This window comes from Ranitomeya variabilis, chromosome 1 (genome assembly GCF_051348905.1).
Source record: "Ranitomeya variabilis isolate aRanVar5 chromosome 1, aRanVar5.hap1, whole genome shotgun sequence".
Classification (NCBI taxonomy): Eukaryota; Metazoa; Chordata; class Amphibia; order Anura; family Dendrobatidae; genus Ranitomeya; species Ranitomeya variabilis.
In genome coordinates this window covers 686962063-686984865 of record NC_135232.1, presented here as the reverse complement: position 1 = coordinate 686984865, position 22803 = coordinate 686962063, and the positions used below count along the sequence as shown (strand labels likewise).

The following is a 22803-nucleotide window of genomic DNA, read 5'->3' as shown; positions in this document are numbered from 1 at the left end:
CATCTGTTTTGTACAATTACATCTGCCAGGGATCGGCATATTTATAGCGCTGAGATATCTACTGGACCCACGCCAGTGTTGAGACTATCCGCTGACTCAGTCATTGAAGTAAGATGGGGTGAGGAGGAAGCAATATTGATGGGGTTGAAGGCTCCTTGGGGCAAGACAGTTCTACGTCTGCATATGAAATGCCTATAGCAAAGGCTAATTTTACGTTATACCTTGCTCGCTTTGGATCATGTCCTACATACAACACATCGGCATGATTGATCCGGCTCCACCGCTATGTGGACATGGGCCGATATGTGATACACAGGACCTTCCTTGGGGAACATCATTCATGAGGTTAATAAAATGTGACAGATAGAAAGGCCAGGAAACTGCGTACTGATGTTAGACATTGGTGCCAGCAGAAGATTGCAAAAGAAATGGGAATAAGACAAACTATACAGAGATTTCAGACTTGGCAGGAAAAGTAATTGTGGTCAATTATGTTCCTTTAGAATAAAATTGTAACTGCGTGGAAGAATGGAGCAGATGATGTGGGCAATAGTAACAGCACAGGCTGCGGTGAAATCTCCATTAGTAGACTTGATCCAAGCTTCTTCCTCCAGTGTAATGGGACTGTTGGATTGCAGACATCTTTAGGATTTGAGATCCAAGTCATGTTTTTGAAAAGGTTATCCTACGAACATCTTATATTGCTTCCTTATTTGATAGGATAGACTTATGATCACTGTGGGGTCAAAAGCTGGGATCTTCACAATCCCAAAAGTAGGGGTCCCATGTGAATGGAGAGTAGGTAGTCACATTCTTTTCTTGCGGAGACACAGCGCCTTCATTCCTGTGATCATTAATGTCCCAGTCAGCTAAATGAGGACAAAGATGGTGTCTCGTATCCAAGCTTCAGCTTTTTGGGGTCTACCTGAAGCTCGGATAAAATGGAAACCACTAATGGTCAATGGCATCTAAAGAATGAGATTTCCAGATTTCTTGCGTTATCTTATTTACACATACTTTATTTTAGCATTAATCATGGTCCTGCCATTGGGACCCCAACAGAGGAAGACCTCTCCTAGCTCTCTCCTGGCCACAAGACTGATGCCAGTTCTGAAGATGCGAATATAGCTAACGGCCGCGCTGTGCTAGACTATCTTCATCAGTGCCAATGAATATGTACAGTGCCACAGGGCTTATGCCCAACCAAATGCTTCTTTTGGCTGTGGTCTGTCAGAGGAGAACAATTGCACATTCTGGGGATCAGTGGAGGTCCTAATGCATTGACTAAGATCGGGTACGATCGAAACTCGTCGCATGTACTCTGTACTTGGACTTTTGCGCTAAGGCAAGGACTGTTTGTACTACACCAATTTTTAATGGAGAAATAAAGCATTTGAATTTTATGGAGCTGGAACGTCTTCCTTACTTCGTTATAAGGCTCATGAGTAGTCCCTTCCCTGCCTGGCATCTTCCCACTTCTCCCAACATTATCCATTTATGTAAGGCAGAAGTCTGGGGGATTTGTTTGGAGCAGGCGCTCTGTATCCAATGGGTGCCTGCTCTTTTACTCCCCATACTCGCTGATAACTGCTGTGGTCGGAACAAGCTCTGATGACAGCCGTTCAACCCATTTAGATGCAATTTTGAACAGCAATTAATGCAGCTAAGGGGTTAGATGTTGGGGCTTCTGTCACCACTATGAAGGGAATCCAACACATTGTTGGTTTAGAGCCAGGGGTGGATTAAGGGTAGCCAGGGCCCCGGGCTGTTCAGACTCTGTGGGCCCCCCGTTCATGCGACGGGTCATGCGACGGGGTCATCATATACCTGAACCAGATTATTCCAGAAAAATAGTTGCTGAGTGAAACTCCACTTCTCACCTATCACACATTAACAGTTCCCATCACAAGATCACACATATAGCCGGCAGCTTTTGTTTTGGCCAAAAGATTTTTTAAGCCGCCACCATAACATGGTAGACACTTTTGGCCGGGCCCTACTCTACTGTAACCTATTAAATATTTGTTAAAATATGCAATACAATTTAGGTATATTTTTATTTATTTTTCAATTTTTAAAATGACCAATAATATCGCACACAAGGAACAAATACCGCTACACCATGACTAGACCACATATTAACACCACAAAGTGACCAAATAGCACATACAAGGGACAAATACCGTAACACCATGTCCAGACCACATATTACCACCACATAGTGATTGAATACTACAATACTGATCAGTAATAAAAAAAAACACAATACTGTCACCATTAGTGCCCTTATACACAGGAGATCTGCACTTAGTATGCAGTGTGTGTATACAGGTAATACAGTGATCACTGGTGACATTATACACAGGAGCTCTGTATATAATGTATAGGTAATACAGTGATCACTGGTGACATTATGCACAGGACCTCTGTATATAGTATACAGTGTAAAGTGTCAGTGTATAGGTAACACACTGACTCAACAGTAACGTCTCTAGGTGAAGTCCTTCATCTTTCATCCAGCACAGACCGCCATCACTTCTTCCAGCCGGGGCTCGTCTCTGCAGGAAATAACACAGTTATCTAGAGCAACACTTGCAGAACACATAAGTTACTTTTTCCCAACTTCTACATTACACCACATGAAGAAAAAAAGGCGACATAGTGTCACTCTACACAGTAACAGGACCGCCCCCCCATTTAAAACAGTATACTCAAAAAATAAAATAAATACATCACTGCAGTAATAATATCCCTTAATTAGCCCCTATGGTAATACTATTCCCCATCCTAGCCCCCGTGTGTCTCATTCCTGGCTTCAGCCATATGTTCTCCCATCCTGCCCTCATGAATATCCATCCTGCCCCATATGATCTCCCCATCCTGCCCCATCTGTCTCCATCGTATCCATCCTGCCCCATGACCCTGCACGATCTGTCTGCAATCATGCCCCCATGTCTTTCATCCTACCCCGTATCTCCATTCTGCCCCTATCTCCATTCTGCCCCCTATGTCTCCAATCCTGCCCCATCTGTCTCCAATCCTGCCCCATCTGTCTCCAATCCTGCCCCCAGTGTCTCCAGTCCTGCCCCCAGTGTCTCCCTGTTCTGACCCCAGTGTCTCCAGCATTCTGACCCCAGTGTCTCCAGCATTCTGCCCCAGTGTGTCCAGCATTCTGCCCCCAGTGTGTCCAGCATTCTGCCCCCCGTGTCTCCAGCATTCTACCCAGGGCCCCCTGGATCGCCGCTCTCAATAAAAAAAACAAACATCAAAACGAGTTCTTCTTACCTGGCTGCGCTCCTGCAGTGAAGCCCCCTCCAGCTGAAGCGCCCACGTCACCGGAGACTGACAATGACGTCAGACGCCGGCGACGTGCACTCTGTGGCTGACGTCAGCTGCCAGCCTTCCATTGGCTTGTGGCTGTTAACTATTGATGTGCGGGCCCGCACCCACACGTCAATAGCGTTAAACTGCCGCAGCATCGGTAGGGGCCTGGTGAGCAGATGAGACGGTGCCCGATGCGGGCCCCCTCTGCCCACCGGACCTCATACGCCAGTCAGGGCAGTAATGCCCTGATGGTGGCTGAGGTCAATCTGAGCGGTAACCCAGGGCCCCCTCACACCACTGGGCCCTGGGCTACCGCCCAGATTGACCTCATTATAATCCGCCACTGTTTGGAGCTGAGATGCCCCAGATTGGACTGATGCAGTGGGTCCCTGTATTTTTATGTATGCCGCCAAGCACCCATCCTGCTCCCTCTATTTCCCTGCTACAGTGGGGAAAATAAGTATTTAACCCCTTTACCCCCAAGGGTGGTTTGCACGTTAATGACCGGGCCAATTTTTACAATTCTGACCACTGTCCCTTTATGAGGTTATAATTCTGGAACGCTTCAACGGATCCCAGTGATTCTGACATTGTTTTCTCGTGACATATTGTACTTCATGATAGTGGTAAAATTTCTTTGATATTACCTGCGTTTATTTGTGAAAAAAATTGTTGTCCAATTTATCCTGAGTACGCTGATACCCCATATGTGGGGGGGAACCACCGTTTGAGCGCATGGCAGAGCTCGGAAGGGAAGGAGCGTCATTTGGAATGCAGACTTAGATGGATTGGTCTGCAAGCGTCACATTGCGTTTGCAGAGCCCCTAATGTATCTAAACAGTAGAAACCCCCCACAAGTGACCCCATATTGATAACTAGACACCCCAAGGAACTTATCTAGATGTGTTGTGAGAACTTTGAACCCCCAAGTGTTTCACTACAGTTTATAACGCAGAGCCGTGAAAATAAAAAATCCTTTTTTTTCCACAAAAATTATTTTTTAGCCCCCAGTTTTGTATTTTCCCAAGGGTAACAGGAGAAATTGGACCCGAAAAGTTGTTGTCCAATGTGTCCTGAGTACGCTGATACCCCATATGTTGGGGTAAACCCCTGTTTGGGTGCACGGGAGAGCTCAGAAGGGAAGGAGCACTGTTTTACTTTTTCAACATAGAATTGGCTGGAATTGAGATCGGACGCCATGTCGCGTTTGGAGAGCCCATGATGTGCCTAAACAGTGAAAACCCCCCAATTATAACTGAAACCCTAATCCAAACACATCCCTAACCCTAATCCCAAAGGTAACCCTGACCACACCCCTAACCCTGACACACCCCTAACTCTAATCCCAACTCTAATCCCAACCGTAAATGTAATCCAAACCCTAACCCTAACTTTAGCCCCAACCCTAACCCTAACTTTAGCCCCAACCCTAACTGTAGCCTTAACCCTAGCCCTAACCCTAGCCCTAACCCTATCCCTAACCTTAGCCCTAACCCTAGCCCTAACCCTAGCCTTAACCCTAACTCTAGCCCTAACCCTAGCCCTAACCCTAGCCCTAACCCTAATGGGAAAATGGAAATAAATACATTTTTTTAATTTTTTAATTTTTCGGTAACTAAGGGGGCGATGAAGGGGGGCTTGATTTACTTTTATAGCGGGTTTTTTAGCGGATTTTTATCATTGGCAGCCGTCACACACTGAAAGACGCTTTTTATTGCAAAAAATATTTTTTGCGTTACCACATTTTGAGAGCTATAATTTTTCCATGCTTTGGTCCACAGAGTCATGTGAAGTCTTGGTTTTTGCGGGACGAGTTGACGTTTTTATTTGTAACATTTTCGGGCACATGACATTTTTTGATCGCTTTTTATTCCGATTTTTGTGAGGCAGAATGACCAAAAACCAGCTATTTATGAATTTCTTTTGGGGGAGGCGTTTATACTGTTCCGCGTTTGGTAAAATTGATAAAGCAGTTTTATTCATCGGGTCAGTACGATTACAGCGATACCTCATTTATATCATTTTTTTATGTTTTGGTGCTTTTATACGATAAAAACTATTTTATAGAAAAAATAATTATTTTTGCATCGCTTTATTCTGAGGGCTATAACTTTTTTATTTTTTCTTTGATGATGCTGTATGGGGCTCATTTTTTGCGGGACAAGATGACGTTTTCATGATGTTATAGTGTAAGATCGCCGATCTGACACTTTGCTGTGCACTGTGTCAGATCGGCGATCTGACGTGCACAGCTCCTGGAGATCTTGGATCTGGGCCTGCTGCAGGGAGGAGGAGGTAAGAGACCCTCGGAGCAACGCGAATACATCGCGTTGCTCCGGGGGTCTCAGGGAAGCCCGCAGGGAGCCCCCTCACTGCGCGATGCTTCCCTATACCGCCGGAACACTGCGATCATGTTTGATCGCAGTGTGCCGGGAGTTAATGTGCCGGGGGCGGTCCGTGACCGCTCCTGGCACATAGTGCCGGATGTCAGCTGCGATAGTCAGCTGACACCCGGCCGCAATCAGCCACGCTCCCCCCGTGAACGCGGCCGATCGCATATAATGTACTATCCCGTTGGTGATCATACGGGCCCACCCCACCTCGACGGGATAGTACGTCCAATGTCAGAAAGGGGTTAATACACTGCAGATTTTGCAAGTTTTCCCCCTTACAAAGAATGGCGAGGTCTATAATTTTTATCGTAGGTAAACTTCACCTGTGAGAGGATCTAAAAAATAAATCCAGAAAATCACAATGTATGATTTTTACATAATTAATTTGCATTTTATTGCATGAAATAAGTTTTGATGCAATAGAAAAAGAGAACTTAATATTTGGTACAGAAATCTTTGTTTGTAATTACAGAGGTCAGATGTTTCCTGTAGTTCATGATCAATTTTGCACACACTGCAGCAGGGATTTTTGCCCACTTCGCCAAACAGATCTTCTCCAGATCTTTCTGGTTTTGGGGCTGTCACTGGGCAACATTGAGTTTCAGCTCCCTCCAAAGATTTTCTATTGGGTTCACGCATGGAAACATCAGGACACCAAAAAGTTGACACCAAAAAGTTCTATTTTGGTCTCATTTGATCACATGACCTTCTCCGATTTCTGAATTTTATTTTCAGATTCTCTCTCTCACAGTTGAAGTGTACCTACGATAAAAAGTACAGACCTCTCTGTTCTTTGTAGGTGGGAAAACGTGCAAAATCGGCAGTGTGTCAAATACTTATTTTTCCCTAGTGTATATGTGAGTAAAGGATTAAAACTGAGATTAGCGCCAAGTTAATGTGATTAACACTACTGTGCTTTATTGCTTTCTAACTGGTTATTTCATGGCTACATATTCTGCAGTACTACACGTGTAATGTAACTAGCACGGAGCCGTACGCCACCCTGCTCACTGTAGGTTTCCCAGTTTAATGTCCCCATCACAAGTTTAGCATAGCCCCAATAATTGGAGCCAGTGGGCCGCCACTGAATAAATATGAGGTTGCTGCTTTCCTGTCTTCCGTGGATCCATTCTTGTATAACGATGATTCTTGCAGTATGTATTGCATTTTATTAGATGAGAAGATCTGGGGCCTCTAAATACACAGATGTTCTTACCTTCACTGCAGAGCTCACTTAATGAAGCAAACATTATTCACATCATTGAGCATCCATATTCAGTTTTCTTAGGTACAAACTTTGGTGGCAATACGCTTGATTTAGAAAGAAAATATCTAGACCTCAAGGATATGATTTAAGGACACGGCGCAGAGAACTGTTCCTAGATGTAGAATATGTAGAAGGTTTTTTTTATATTAGCGATTTATACTTTTATAGTGCTTAACATGTCATATGAGGTAACTTTTCAGAGCAAGCTGTCTTGTGTGTACATGCAAAATAACACTATTTCTGGCTGCTATGATGTCTCCTTTACACAGCACACAGAGAACTGACAGACGCCTGCTGTCCTATCGCTTTGTAGCACATGTTCAGAAGCAGTATCAGCACAGAAGACATTATACATCAGTATTAAACTGTGTGGCTGTGAATCCAGCACTTGTGAGATAAATTTCCTAGAAACTGCAGCACAGTCTGCTTGGTCTGGGTGTGTTGCGTGTGTTTAATAAGAACTTCAGCCTCATACTTTGTGACCCGAGAGTCCAACTTGCTTTGGCTAAGATGAATTTTAGCAGAATTTCAGAGTGAACAATGAGCAAAGTGGAAGAAGTGTCTCATATGTGGAGAAAAAAGCAAATTCCTCAGATAAGATACAATATTAATTTTCTTTTATTGACTGGTACCATTTATGTAAAGTTTGTGAGAAGGACTGTGTCTTTTTTAAAGGTTATTCCCATGTGGCTAGGATATGCCACACTTTCTAATCCGTGGACCGGCCCGTCCATTCTGAGCATGAATGAGCAGTAGAGCTAGTTTAGCGTACAGCTACTTTACTGTTTTTTTCGACATCTAAATTTAAAGAAAATGGTGTATCACTGCATTGCTGAAGAATAGGAAGGATCTGGAGTATCCATTCAAAGGCTACACATTTTGGCACTGAACTGGTGCCTTCCTCAGGCTCTGATGCAGTAAGACATATGTGGCATTTATATATAAGATAAAATGAGAATCAAAAATGACATCATACATTATAGAGAATAAAAAATACATTTTCTATTTTATAAAGCAAACCTGGTTGAATTTTAAGCTAGAACCCTGGTACTTGGAATGAACCAGTGTTGACCACTGTGCCATTAACCAGGAACTCAAGGTCACAATTTACTTGTAACAATATATAATACTAGTATAGAATATGAAAGACTTTCCTCGCGCAGTACAGCTCCAATAAGGTATATGGGGCTGGCAGAAGTTCTCTGCATATGTCCAAGCCAGGACCTCTGAAAGAAATACATTGCAGTAGCCCCTTTATTCACCCACTGCTGGTTCCCTCATCAATCGGAAAGTTATATCATATAAAAGTGATATGTCATCACATCATGGAATGGAAAAACCCCTTTAGATACACTATAAAATTTATCTTCAACATTTTGAACGTTATGGCAAATCCTTGCACCAGGATGAAATGTAGAAGTGGATGGAGAGAATACAAAGGCGCCATATTGGGTTAGTAAAATAAGATACGTGGGAAAGGTATTTTTGGTGGGTCCTCACCTTCTGTGGTTGTACTATGATGGGCACAACACTATTGCATTGAGAGTAGAGGGGATTTGGTGATGCCTGGTATTCTTCTTCTTCCATATGTAGGTGTCAGTCCAACTGGGAGGCATCAAAAGTCTATGTGATGGTGACCAGTACTGGAAACCTGGTTCAAAGTGAAGACAAATAATACGTCTATTACGTTACTTTTAATAGTTACAATTGGATGAAGGGGCTCTGGGATCCCCAAATTAATAGTGTTATTGGAGATTATCAATAAAAGGAACTTGGCCATTCTTATGGATCTTTTCAAGGGACTGGGTTCCAGCCTGGTATCTATCTCATGTACCATAATGAGGGACCCATTGTGTTATCGAGTCCCACTAGATGCTGGTGCACATAATCAATTTTCCACAAGGAACTATGAGGAAAAATGTCAGCATGCATTAGTCTCATCTTGCTGCGGACAAAATGTAGCTACTTTCGATGGCACATTGATCGTTCTCCTGACCACGATGCCCATGAGCGTAGTGACTTCTGTTTGCCGACATGATCGTCCTGTGTGTTGCCACATTTACCTGCATGCCTATGAGTCACCATTTTTTCTTATTTCTTTGTTTTTCACTTTGCTAGATTCACTTTAGCCCAAAAAAGGTCATTAGGTTCAATTATCCATTGATGAGGGTATGATGGTATTGGCACTCTGTCTAATTGGATCCTTAGGACGTTAAGAGGCTTGAATGCAAAAATCTTTACTGTTTTCTGTGCCAGTAAAACTCTAATCTGTGTATTTCTAAAATGATTTTCTATTGCTACTGAAATTTCCTCTTGAATTTACAAAACTTGGACATTTTTATAGAAATCTGTAAATGTACAAGATGAGTTACTTTTTTTTTGTTTTTCTTGTTCTGGTCCTCAATTGCATCATGTTGGCCACTGATATCTAATCTCGCAGCATTGCCGCCTTGTTCAGTGTCTCTGCAGAGCTCGCTTCACAGGTTTGATTGCTGTAGAGTAATCTGGAGGAAAAGTTTCCTAAATGGAGCAAATTCTACAAAATTATTGGAACTCATTCAACCTGAAATATGTTTGACAAAAGGCCCTCGGTTGTGTCTGAAAGTAACCAGAAGCGTTGAGAATGCAACTCGGAATTGTTTTGTGCAGCACCATTCTGTAGATGCTTTGGTTTGGACTTATAAGTGGCTGTAGGGTGTAAAATAAGGGATAGAATACTGTTAAAAGAAAGCACTGGTGATTATATAATGTACTGATTCCAATACAAATCCTCATGAACAGAAATGTCTGGTAGTTGCACTCATATATGGGTTCAGTGTGTAACTTGTGCACCTAAGCAATGCCCACTGGGTGAGTGGCACTACTTCTCATAGGGTTTCCAACTGTCTATCAGATTGCATGGGTGCACCCATGGATTGTGGAAATTTGTATATATGTGGGATTAGAAGAAAGAAGGTTTATCAAAGAAACTAATACCCTAAAAATTAAACTTTTATTGAACATATTAAAACCAATATCAGCTAAAAGTGCATTAAGTTACCCAGCCGGGCAGGGACAACACTCTGGCTAAAGAAAGAGCACCCAAGGGCCCAAAAATCTTTAAATACATAAATCTGTCAACAAGAACAAAAAAAATCAGAAAATAGGGCAGAGCTATCACTCACTCTGACCTTCCCCTATGGCTATCCCTACCTTCCTGCAGAGGTTGGCACCCTATCTTGAAAGATTAATAACCGTTAAGGCGGAAATTACAGCAAAAGGGGTAAAAAATTCACAACAAATATATCTGCAAAACTGATAAGCCAAGTAGGCCACAACACAGAGCTTTCAAAATAGGGATTAAGGGGAAGATCAACAGCCCCTTGGACCTATGAAATACACCCTGTTTAGACAGGTGTATATACTCAAAGGGCTTGGGCGGTATATAGATAAAGGTTTGACTCACAAACCCCCAGCATACAATCAGCCAAAGACTAATAAAAACAGATGTCCAGAGAAATTATAAAGCTATGGTGGACCTGAGCCTATGCCTTACCCTTTAGAGTCCCAAATGCTTGCCCCTACCTTGCCACAGAGGTTGGCACCCTAACTTGAACCCAATATGACATCCCCGCTCACTGATGACTAACCCTACATTTGATCCTTCAGGTTCTCCCTCCCGCAATCATCTCATAGACCGATACAACAGCAAGTGAGGGGATAAAAATCAGGGGATTCAAAAAGGGACAATAGTCAGTAAGATGGGACTAGGACACAAATTGAAACAGGATATAATCAGGTGATGAAATATTGGTCCACCCAATGTGGTAAAGTCAAATGCATAATGACTCATGTGAGGACCATAGTCATTAGGATTTATCAACAAAAATATCCTCACAGATGACACATAAACAATTACACTGGACAAAGGTAAATCAATATAAAAAAAGCTACCCAGAAAATGATGATTTATCCATGGAGTCCTACTGAAGTCCACCTGATGCAATGGAGTCAAATGCAGAGACTAATAACTCATGTAGGGATCATAGTTATTATGGTTTATCCACAGAAAAATCTCCACAAGTGACACATGACAATTACCCTAAATATGGGGTAAATCAATATTAATATACAAAAAGAAAGCTAAACAGAAAATTATGACTTATCTGTAGCATCCTATTGAATAAGAACGGCCTCAACGCGTTTTCCTTCCATGACACAGTTCCTCAAGAGGCTTAGGAACAAGCAGTGTTATAGTCTCGACATCTGAAAAAAACAGCAGCCCAGTAGTAGGTTTTCATCTATGGCTAAGAAGAAGAAGATAGGCAGATCTAGAAAACCAGGATGAGATACTATATGAATAAAAAGTTATGTTAATTGCTGCAAAATGTTAATTTTGCATCTATATGAAAGGCTTTGTGTTGGGAACACAGTATTTATCCTTGCTCATATCTGTAAAGTCAATGCATTTTGAGTGACAGTGCACTCCAATTTACCAGTAATAAACATGCTTGTAAATGTATGAGGAGTCTCACCTTGTAGCTACTTCTCTCTTGGTGACCGGTTGTACTCTTTGTGTACCCCTCTATAATTACTACTCTACTAAAAGAGCAGAAGCAGCTGTTGTTGTTGCAAAGAGAATTCTCTTTTCTGAAGAAATTGCACAGGAACAGGCACAGTTGATAGCAGGCACATGTACTTCTTTCACAGAGAGAGGCAATGGTCTATTGGTTTCTGGTGGTGGCACAAGGTTTTACGATTCCACTTCTATTAAACACAGATGATTGCAGTCGTACTCGCATCTTCCACTGGCTATGACACAAAGAAGTTTTGTTCCCGCAGCTTCTTCTTGTGTCCTTGCTAGGTGAATCGTAGTACTTTTTCATTACTCTTTCTCAGCCTGCTAACACTTCTTTCAGGTCCCTCAACTACTGTGCAGGGCAACTCTTCTCTAACCCTAGTGGACCTCCGGACTCTCCTAGCTACACAATACCTTTTTTTCAACTGGTAGCTTCTGTTTTGTCAATTCCTCCTCTCTTCTAGAAGGCACTCTGACATCTCATACTACTATCTTCTAGTTCTTAGGCTATGCGCACACAGATTTTTTTTTCGCATTTGCTCCAAAGTACTTAAAAAAACCCAAAACCTTGAAAAAATGTTTCTATTATCGCGATGCGAAATCCACTTTTGCTTTTCACATGAGAAAGTTTTTTGAGCATTTTTTTTCCTTGGCGTTTAAAAAAAAAATGCCTAGTGGGAAAAGTGGGAAAAATAAAAAGTACACGTGACTTGTATGAAACATATTCTGATGGAGTCCGTTCCATACTAGCCACTGTTGCATCAAAAGGCTACAGGAAAAAAACTTGAGAAGAAAAAAACAATTCTTCCAAATCTCTTCAACCTTCAGGAAAGTGAAAAACACAAAAAATTTCACCAGAAAAGGAGCCTCGAATTTTGTGTGAACAAAGCCTTAGACCTCCTTCAGATGGCCAGTATTTGCGACTATCTGTCATAGTCCATTCACAGGTCCATAACTTTTCACTGTCTGTGAATGTCCGATTTTGATCCTAAGGTCATATCAAACTCCCCAATAGATTTTTGACAAAATGGGACGGGACTTGCATGACATCCTAGTGCTGTCAGATTTTCATGGACTGTCAGGAGATGGTATCATCAAAGAAAAAGAGAGTCCAAATACCGTGGTATCATAGACATATAGCAAAAAATCAAATAATATGACCTGAAACCAATCCACTGCCCAGGGCATATAGAGATAGCCACTTACACAAATATATTTGTTAAAAAATATTGTGACATTTTATTAATAAATTTTAAAATAAAGCAATAAATCACAGACATAATTTAGACAATAGTACAAAAAAACAAGATACCTCTTGTGTAAGGGAAGTTAAGCCAGAAACAGACCGTGTTTGAAAAAAATTATTAATGAGAATTAAGTAAAAAAAGGATTAGTTTGAAGGAATCCTATTCACATTGAAATAGGCTTGTGTACACAATATATATGTCCCGAACTTGTTATGGGATGTCCTAGCAGGTATTTTTCAAAGCATATTTAGAATATTTTGCAGCTGCTTACACCCAGTATTAGGCCAATTATCATTCACCCAGACGGGGTGATGTGTTTATAAGACATTAGCTTATTGTTTTGGCAATTTATGCACTGATTGATTTAATTTACATATTGTGGAATAATTTCTCCTTCTCAGGGTTTTTATTAGCGCGAATATGGATATTTCTTAATATCTATCTTAGATTGATTTTTGGTTTTACACAATCATTGCTGGTGATTGTTATATTCGCAGCAGGAGTATTAACCCTATAATACTTGGCGCCACTCAGCTTTTTATTATTGTATTTTTCAAAGCATCCATGTCAGGAGAAAGTGCAAGTGCATAGGTGTATGTTCAGTATGTGCCCAGTGGCCATTTGCCTGATATGAAAAATGGATGCCGTAATAAGTAACAAGAAAGGGAAGGAATCATTTACCTATTCCTGAAGGATGCCACAAAAGATCCAGCGTGCAATGCTTCCCTCCACCCCAACGCACGTTTCATATTCACTTCCTGAGGAAGCACAGACTACTCAGTCCTAGGAAAAAGTCTGATATGTGAGCAGTTCCCATAGACTGTCATAGGTGCGAGTACTATCCTTGTATGAAAAACAGATAGCACTTGTATGTAAAAAACAGATGTGTGAATGAGACCTTGTTTTGCAGTAATGTTTTATGTCACAAATTGACTGCAATCTCCTGAGCTTTTCTTATCAGCTCCATCAATGCTGCAGTCACATACCATCACTGATCCTGACACATCATGACTGCTCTGAACTGTATAAACCCAGAGATCTGTATAGGTGTACTCCTTCCCTTGCCTGGAAATGTTTGCAAACACAACTAATGCGGTTAAATCCCTTCACCCTGGAGCCTAATGCACAGTCACGCTTGTAGGGTGCAGTCAGACAGCCATACAACACGGATGAAGAATGCATCACAACGCTCGGACTGGCCGACGGCTCTCCTGACACAATCAGGCAGCCTGTTTTTCTATACGGCTGTCGGGCTCGGGTCAGGAGAGCTGACAGCCAGTCCATGCATGCATTCGTCTGCGATGATCTATGGCCATGATATCCACAGCAAATTTAGCACATATACAATGCAGAAAAAAACAATGACAGAAACATAATGATTAAATACCCTGCATAATAAAATAAACAGCATAGTGCATGAAAATAATATACGGTACCTGGTTAACATGGTTTTTTTTTATTAAAGAAAAAAAAAAAGCCATCCCACCACTTCACGGTGACCATAATTGGGTCAGTCCTAACTCTTATATTAAAAACCTTACCGTTGGAAACAGCATCATTATAATGCCCAGGTCAAGGAAAAGGCAAGACACACCTTTATATGCACATGATGCAAACAGACTGAAAAACCCCCAAAGGTATGAACTGGGATATAAACTGGTGTGCATGCAGCGTGTAAGCGCACGTTCACACTGGCCACTGAACAGAAAAAAACAAAGACAGAAACATAATGACTGAATACCCTACAGCAAATAAATAAACAGCATAGCGCATGAAAATAATATACGGTACTTAGTTAACATGTCCTAACTCTAATATTAAAAACCTTACCGTTTACCTTACCAATTCGGGTCAATGTGAAGTGGTGAAATGGCTTTTGCATTTTTTTTAAAAAAAACATGTTACCTAAGTACCGTCTATTATTTCCATGCGCTATGCTGTTTATTTATTTGCTGTAGGGTATTCAATCATTATGTTTCTGTCTTTGTTTTTTTCTGTTCAGTGGCCAGTGTGAACATGCGCTTATACGCTGCATGCACACCAGTTTATATCCCAGTTCATACCTTTGGGTGTTTTTCACATATACAATGCAAATTGCTTCTTCCAGGCCCAATTATATGTTTACCTTAGGCCACGTTCACAGGTTGAGTATTTGGTCAGTAGTTTACATCAGTATGTGTAAGCCAAAACCAGGAGTGGGTGATAAATACAGAAGTGGTGCATATGTTTCTGTTATACTTTTCCTCATTGTTCCACACCTGGATTTGTCTTACACATACTGATGTAAAATACTGACCAAATACTGAACGCCTTAAACACATTGATTACTCAGAAGGTGCTAGAATAACCATCCCCTTCTTGCATGTCTAAAGGGAGTGCCTAGTCTGCTTGTCTGTCTATTTTGGATATGATAGGAGTTATACAACAAAGTAACTGGAGAGGAATCATTGTCGATATTGATGGCAGCTAAATAATACTTTGATATGTTCCTTATCTCTTCTAGGAAACCATGTTGTATTGAGTAACTTTTTTATCCATCATCAATCAACATGTCGACTTACATGCACAAGGAATTTTCTCAGTTGCAGCCAATGCAGCATATTGGACACTCCAAAGCTGATATCAAAAGTTCCCCATCTGGTCTGCCGTCTGCTCTTGAATACAATGGCAACCAGAACATTATGCCAGTTGACCAGAGTCCAGTGTACATTCCTTCTTCATACATGGATAACCGCCATGAATACTCCTCTCTGGCGTTCTGCAGCCCATCAGTCATAAACTACAATATTCCTGCTAATTCTAGTGATTCCGAGGGTTCTGTACTGAGACAGACTATGAGTCCAAGTGTACTCTGGACCGCTCCAGACCATATGTCTCCGGTAACTTTACATTGCCAGTCTTCATTGCTATATGCAGAGCCGCCAAGGAGTCCATGGTTTGAAGCCAAACCAGAAGAACATATGCTGCCAATTACCAGGTGAGCGAAAAATTATTGGGGCATACAGCATATGTTGGTACCATGACTGGCCGCTTTGCCGAAATTTTGACTGAGTTTTGCATAGGCTTCTCCCTGAAGAAGTTTAGGTGAAAAATTTGTAGAAGTGAGTGGGTTCAAGCAGATGAACTCTACTAAGCAACCAGATCTGTATATTAGTTTTTGGCTTTAATTTAATTTATTTTTGTCTATTTTCTCATAAATGTATATTCATATTTACTTATTTATTAAGCTTGTGCAATGTACCACTTATCGTATATGTTTAAGGGGGCACCACGGTACACACAGTGGGATCATAACCCTGACCAACAGATATGTATAGCAAACAACAAGAGCAGAAAAGGAAGGTCATGAATGGGGATCACCACACGATGGATTTAAACAAAATATAAACACAGCTTTATTAGTGAATATTAACAAACATGAAACATGCATTAAGAAAAAAACACACAATTAAAAACAATTAAAAAAGGTAACATACTTGTTCCTTCCTAACACAGCCTATAATAAGACTGACACCTGCGCCAGAGAAAAATAGGCAAACCTCTATAGGAGGGTGCCTATATGGACACCACTAAATGTGCACTCAAGATGTAACAGGGCAAACCCATGAGTAATCCCTAGGGGTAAACAGAATGGGCAACAATCCTACCAAAACATGGCATAATATGCACTCATACAATCCTGATAAATACAATAGATGGCACCACCCTTGATGACAGAATGACCCTAATGGGTGTGCACAGGAGTGATTTTCCTAATTCAGTTCCCCACATGGGCTGAATGCAAGCCAAATATAGGAAGCCCTATATAAAGCCGTTCACATACTATACCATGAGCCCATCCCTAGCCGTGCATAGCCTGATAGCATAATAGCATAAGCGCAGGTGAAGCGGAGACCCAACGCGTGTCGCCACACTAAGGTGGCTTCGTCAGGGGTCAATGCACCACTTATTGATTCCATCTTGATTGTTTTGCATGTCTTCAGTCCACTTTATGTTTCATTTTATATATACTGATCGGCATTGCCAATAATTGCTTGGCTCAGTGCAGTATTACACATAATTGAACCTTTTCACATTTGTTTACATGGTTTGGTCTGGTCCTGTCACTTAATTTTCTAACGTGTGTGATTTTTTTTTTTTTTTTTATCTTGGCCCTTTAGTTATTAGTTATTTTGAATAAAGTAATTTATTTGGTGATCGATCTTGTTATTCCAACTGTTTGTTGCTGTTTTTGTTGGATACTATTTTTAAGGGATTTTTTTTCAGACCTTTTGGTTCTTTTCATATTTGGCATATACACTGGGAAATCTTCCAACGCATACACCAACTGCCATGAAATTTGCCTAAAGAGCCCTTTTTAGTAACTGGAGTCATAGGGCCACTAATGCTACTCATTGCCTATATGGTGGTCCACAGCGCAGCCATTTCTCTGAGGTATATGACCATCTTAGAGCATGAAGATGGCCAAACCCATTATTCTACGTGTCCATTAGAAGCTCATATAGTCAAAAAGCTATTCATCCCGACATCTCTTTACAAATCCATGGTCGATTTGTGGGTACTTTATGGAAAAGGGAAGGAAAGCTGCTGCCAGACACCTCTGCCAGAGATGTAACACCATGAGAACAAAAGTATGTGGCAAGTCAAAATCCAACATGCTGATCTCTTATCTCCAACACCAGCCATGAGGGTAGAGTCAATACGCATTAGATGATAGGCTGGACATCCATCTGTCTTTAGAACATTTGCGCTTCTTTTATTACTACTATTCCTCGTTACTTCTGGAGCGCCCCCAGACGCAGGGCCGCGGGGTACTCAGTACCGGGCCTCTCGGTCTCTGTCTTGGGGTTGTCACAGTGGCTAGGCTCGGTCCGTGACCCTGCTAAGGGGCGTCCAATGAAAGATGTGATGGTGGTGTGAGGTGCAAGTCGCGATGAATAACGAGGACACAGGGTTGCAGTCTCTTTACCTCTTTACTGAAGGCTTCAGGGTCCGCAATCCAGAGTACTGCTAACAGGGCTGGCTGAGACCGGCCGGTCCGAAGGCACATCCAGAGTTCCCTTTGCAGGTGGAAATCAGTGCCTACCTTCTAGCGCCTGTGTGTTGTAGTACCTCCCTGCTGAGCACCACGGGATAGTCCTCACAACTGTTGTGTCTGTTCTGATGTTATTTCTCACAACTCGTATCGGTTCTGATGTTCTTCTCCGTCCCCCAGATGATATGGCTAAGACGCACCCGTATGACGGGTAGGCCTGGAGTTCTTCCGGGACCCTAGAGTCGCCCCTCTCCCACTGTTGCCCCCTATGTCTGCTTAGGTGATTTAGGTGAGACAGCCAACCTATAGTTAACTGTCCTGCCGTTGGTTTGAAGTAATGCTTGGAGCCCAATACTTCCTCGGCGTTCCGGCTACTCACCTCAGTAGGATGTTGCCTCGGTCTTATGGCACGACTGCTACTGGCTTTATCTCCTTTGTGCTGCGATCTCGTTTCTCACTTCTCCACAATAAACCTCGCTTCTTGTCCTTTCTTAAGATACTGCCGCAATGAAGTGCAGGCGCGGTTCCGTAACGTTCTGTTCTGTTCGCTAGGCCTCTGTCAGGATCCCACCCCTGACAGGGAACCCCCTGAATCTTTCCCCGCAACACCCTCTGCCACAGGATGTTGCCTGGTTCCAACCCAGTCAGCTTCTCTCTTACTTTCTGTCCGACCCCCAGTTTTACCAGATTGTGAGGAGTGGCCTAATCATAGAACCCTTTGCTCCCCCTGGTGGCCAGAGTGTGACGTGTACTGGTGTCTGTGATACCTGGTTGGGTGAACTCCTTAGGTGCCCTCAGACGTACCATCACTCCCCTTAGCGGCGGAGCGTCAGTACTGCAACGACCAGGACTCTGGGGCGCTGCACTTCTAGTTTTTATGAATTTGTTTTTAATTTGTGCATTAAAATGATGGTCTTTCATTGTTTTTATTGGAGTCGTAGAATACAAAAACAAGGAGAGGTAAATTCCATTTATCCGCCCTTTTTCACTAAGGTTGGGTTGAATGAAGGTTTAATGAAGATTTTAAGATTTTGTTGTACTGCTGGAGACAAGATAGGCAGGAGAACACCAATGTCATAAGCCAAGGATCCTGCTGTTCATGGAGACTTGGTATAGCTACTGCTAACTTTTTAAATGGGAATGTTTTGTAGATACCAGGTTTGCCAACCATTCACAAATTCCTGGACAGCCTGTAAAAGTACGGCAATATATAAAAAAAAAATATTTGATGGGTCCATGATTTTTTTTATTTTTATTTTTTTGTAGCTGTAGAAATGTGAAAATTTATTAAGACTGTGTAATTTTTTCTTCATGTTACAGCTCACAGTGGATGCAGATAATGGGGTCATATCAGTATTGTGGGCTGTAGACATGGATCAATTAAATTCTTAATCCTTTATTATGGTTTTCCAATGTGTGCATAACAAATTGTTGGTCTGTGTTTTTTGATAAGCTGTCTAAAAAAAATTAAGTTGGCAACCCTGATTGGTACATTGTACTGAATCCAAAGTCGTTGGCACAGGGGCACCGTCCTTGGCCACACCTAAATTGGCAAGATGTCTTCTGAACTTTGGACCATAAAGAACCTTGTTTTGCTTCAATCAGTGGCTGCACCGAACTCTGAGAAGTTACTTAGCAAAAAAAGGACATTCTAGATAGAAAACTTGAAAAGTAGGTGACTATAATAAGGTGCTGAAAGTGTAGGGTGACATTTCGATAATCCTTGACCTTCTATTTCTTGCTTTCCCTTAGTTTCTCCTAATTCTATTTTTCTTGCAGAGAAACCATGAAGAGAAAGTCTATAGGGTCTGAATGCACAAACCATGTTGGAAGTAATCCCGGGTCCAAGCGAGACACCCACTTCTGTGCAGTGTGCAGCGACTACGCCTCTGGTTACCACTATGGCGTATGGTCTTGTGAAGGCTGCAAGGCTTTTTTCAAGAGAAGCATCCAAGGTCTGTTTCTTACTGCTTTGCATTCATGTAAATCTTCAGCGCTGAGGTTGATTAAAGACATTCAATTATGCGGAGTCAAGTTTTCTGCTGTAATTAATGTATTCAGATTATTAGCAACTGCTTGATAATGACTTGTTCTTCTTGGTGTAATAGAAATCCGGTGAAAAGCCAGATTATTATTCTATTCATGTCACTGCGTGTAAGGGTAATTTTTCTGTTTGGAAATTTAGGCATTTTAATTGTTAATTCGGTAAATACCAATTTATAAAATAGTTTGCTATAATCACCAGTCTCAATGGTTTTATAAGAAGTTATGGCAGAGCTATATGAAATTCATGCTAGAAATGGCTTTAAGGTTAGCCACTGTAGGCAATGGTCTAGGGTGCAATAAGATTTATGAAGAAGTTGTTATCCGCAGGGAAAGCAAAGTCCATTTCCGTGGTGGACACACAGGAATTTCCTGACATGATCATACTCCATATATTATACAATACAACTGAAATATGTTGCATATTCTTGTAACGACTATATAGTTAGCATGCAGTTGCTGGTGTCCCAATTTTAAGAGTTTACGCTGGTGTATGGGTGATACTCCAGAACCTACAGCATATAAGCTACTGAACTCTTTGAACATATAGAATGTAAAACCTTTAACTGTTAGCAACAAAATTGTACTTTTCCAATATCACCCATCCAAAGGGGCTCCCCACCAATCACAAGACTAAGGGGTCAAGTGTCCCATCTCGGCTGGCTGGGTCTGCTATCCCTGGCAGTCCTACAGACTTTGAATGTAATGGCCATGTGTAACTACTGATCCATTCAAATGGGTGACTCTTGATCCCAGTGCACTCATAATTGGTGGGTGGTGTACCAGTTCTAAAAACCCCTAGCGAACACAATATTATGTAAACACTAAATCCAATTTCAGACATCCGTGGAACACAAACTGAGTACAGACTGATGTTTGGCCCGACCCCAACTCAAAGCCTCATATATGCCTATGAGACTGATGAGTCCGGACATCACAATCTGTACTCTGTCAATGTTCCACAGATGTTCAAATTCAGAACATTTTGGAAAAATAGCCGATAGGATGTAACTTGTAATCTTCTGTCCAACCCCTTTTAAAGGGAAGCTTTCACCAGGTTTTTGCTATGTAATCTAAGAGTAGCATAATGTAGGGGCAGAGACCTTTATTCCAGCTGCCTGTTATTAAACCTGTAAGACCCCTTGAGTATAGGACCTACCTGTCGCACCCAGGCTCTTTTGGTTGCTCCTAAATCCCGGACCCAAAATCCAGTCAAAAATAAAACCCTCTCTATTGCTACTGGTAGTTTGTCACTTCCTGGGCTGCTTGCTGTAGTTTTGATAAAATAACTGTATTATCAACAGGAGATCATAAATAGAGGATTAGTAACCCTGCTGCCAGGTAGTCCAACCATGCCTCCACCACTGAATGGCAGCTTTCTGTGTACACTGTGCATAGGCAAAAACCTGCAAATCAGTGGTGTGGGCAGGGTTATACAGAACTTAGCATTCATTTCTAGCTCTGCAGCAGAGAAAACTGTGATTTTATCACAGACAGCTGAACCTAGTAAAGTAAGTGACGCATCGCTGGAATCAGGGTCCCTGCCCATAATATTGGGCTGCTTTTAGATAGGGTAGAAAAAATCTGGTGACAGATTCCCTTTAACATCTCAGGAGCTAAGGAGCATGGCAAAAGTGGATGCCGATTCAGCAGTTGCTCTCTGCCATAAGAAGACACCAGTCTATTACATGATATCTTGTAGTGATTTTGTGGTGGGCTCCTGCTTATAGGCAGGAGATAGTCAGAACAATAGGAGCTACAGTCCGATATATGAGGCTAAGACAGAGCAGCTTTCTGCGCCTTTGAGGAGGTACAGGTTGGGTTTTGGATGTCCTCTGACTCCGGTTTGTCTGTGCAGCTGTCTTGTACTAGAGAAAGCATCTTGCACTTTAAAAGCTCTGGCAATAAAACCCTTGTAAAGGGCAGCAAAAACGACATTATCTACAGTTAGCCTTTTTCCGCAGAGCGGCTCTAGCAGTTAGAAATACCTGTGGATTACGCTGAACTTCCGAGAGCTGTAATTAGAGACCTCATGTCCTGGTTTAGACTTTATACTGGAACATCTGAAATCACAGAGAGACAATTCTTCTCTGACCAGAGATTGTTCTGTGTGCGAGAACCAATGCAAGGATGCTGCGCGTAACAATGAGCGCCAACTGAATATAGGTCATGTCTTTACCGAAATTCATCTTTTTTTATGCCCTTCTCTCTCTTTTCCAGAACATTGCATTATAGAGTAAAAGGAGATATCTTTAAGAGAAGCTATCATCAGAAAATAAACCTATTTTTTTATATTTTTTTGTGTTAAATGTGTTTTTTAAAACTTTTCTCCCCATATTACAATCTGTTTTGCAAATTAGAAATCTTGCAATTCTCACACTGGCCGCTGGGGCTTTTGCAGACTCCTACTTCCTTTTTCAGGAAATGCACACGTACATTAGCAGCAATAGACTGACTCAGACTCTATTTTATTGAAGCATCTAATGAGCGTGTAAAAAAGTGATTGTGAAGGGTAGGGGAGCAGGGGAAGCTGTATTATTATCTATTGTGATTTATGCATCCTTTGTTATCAGTCATTATGTTCCTGCCTTTACTGAAAGGAGACTGATGAATACTCTTCCTGAAAGTGCACTGAGGCCGGGATCACACATACGCGAGATACGGCCGAGTCTCACAGGTGAAATCCTTCCTCTGGCGCCGGCACACCAGAGCAGAGCGTGCAGCCGCACAGCAACACATGGAGCTGCACGCTCCGCTCCGGAGTGCCGGCGCCAGAGGAAGGATTTCACCTGCGAGACTGGGCCATATCTTGCGTATGTGTGTTCCCGGCCTTAGACTGCTGCTTTTATGGTCATTGGCACGCCCTCTGTACACTTCCAGCCTTATTTGCATATGACTTATGCATCGGATCTCTACAGAAATGGTATCCTTCTTAT

At 41.9% G+C, this 22803-nt stretch overlaps 1 protein-coding gene across 1 annotated transcript in view; it reads left to right on the top strand.

The window, feature by feature from the left end:
• Nucleotides 1–22803, top strand: part of ESR2 (estrogen receptor 2) — a 52957-nt gene that overhangs the window by 6004 nt on the left and 24150 nt on the right. Inside the window, exons 2-3 of the mRNA XM_077298522.1 lie at nt 15293–15766; nt 19604–19779. Coding sequence (XP_077154637.1) covers nt 15339–15766; nt 19604–19779 — 604 coding nt within the window. The 5' untranslated portion in view covers nt 15293–15338. The remainder of the gene's footprint in view (nt 1–15292; nt 15767–19603; nt 19780–22803) is intronic.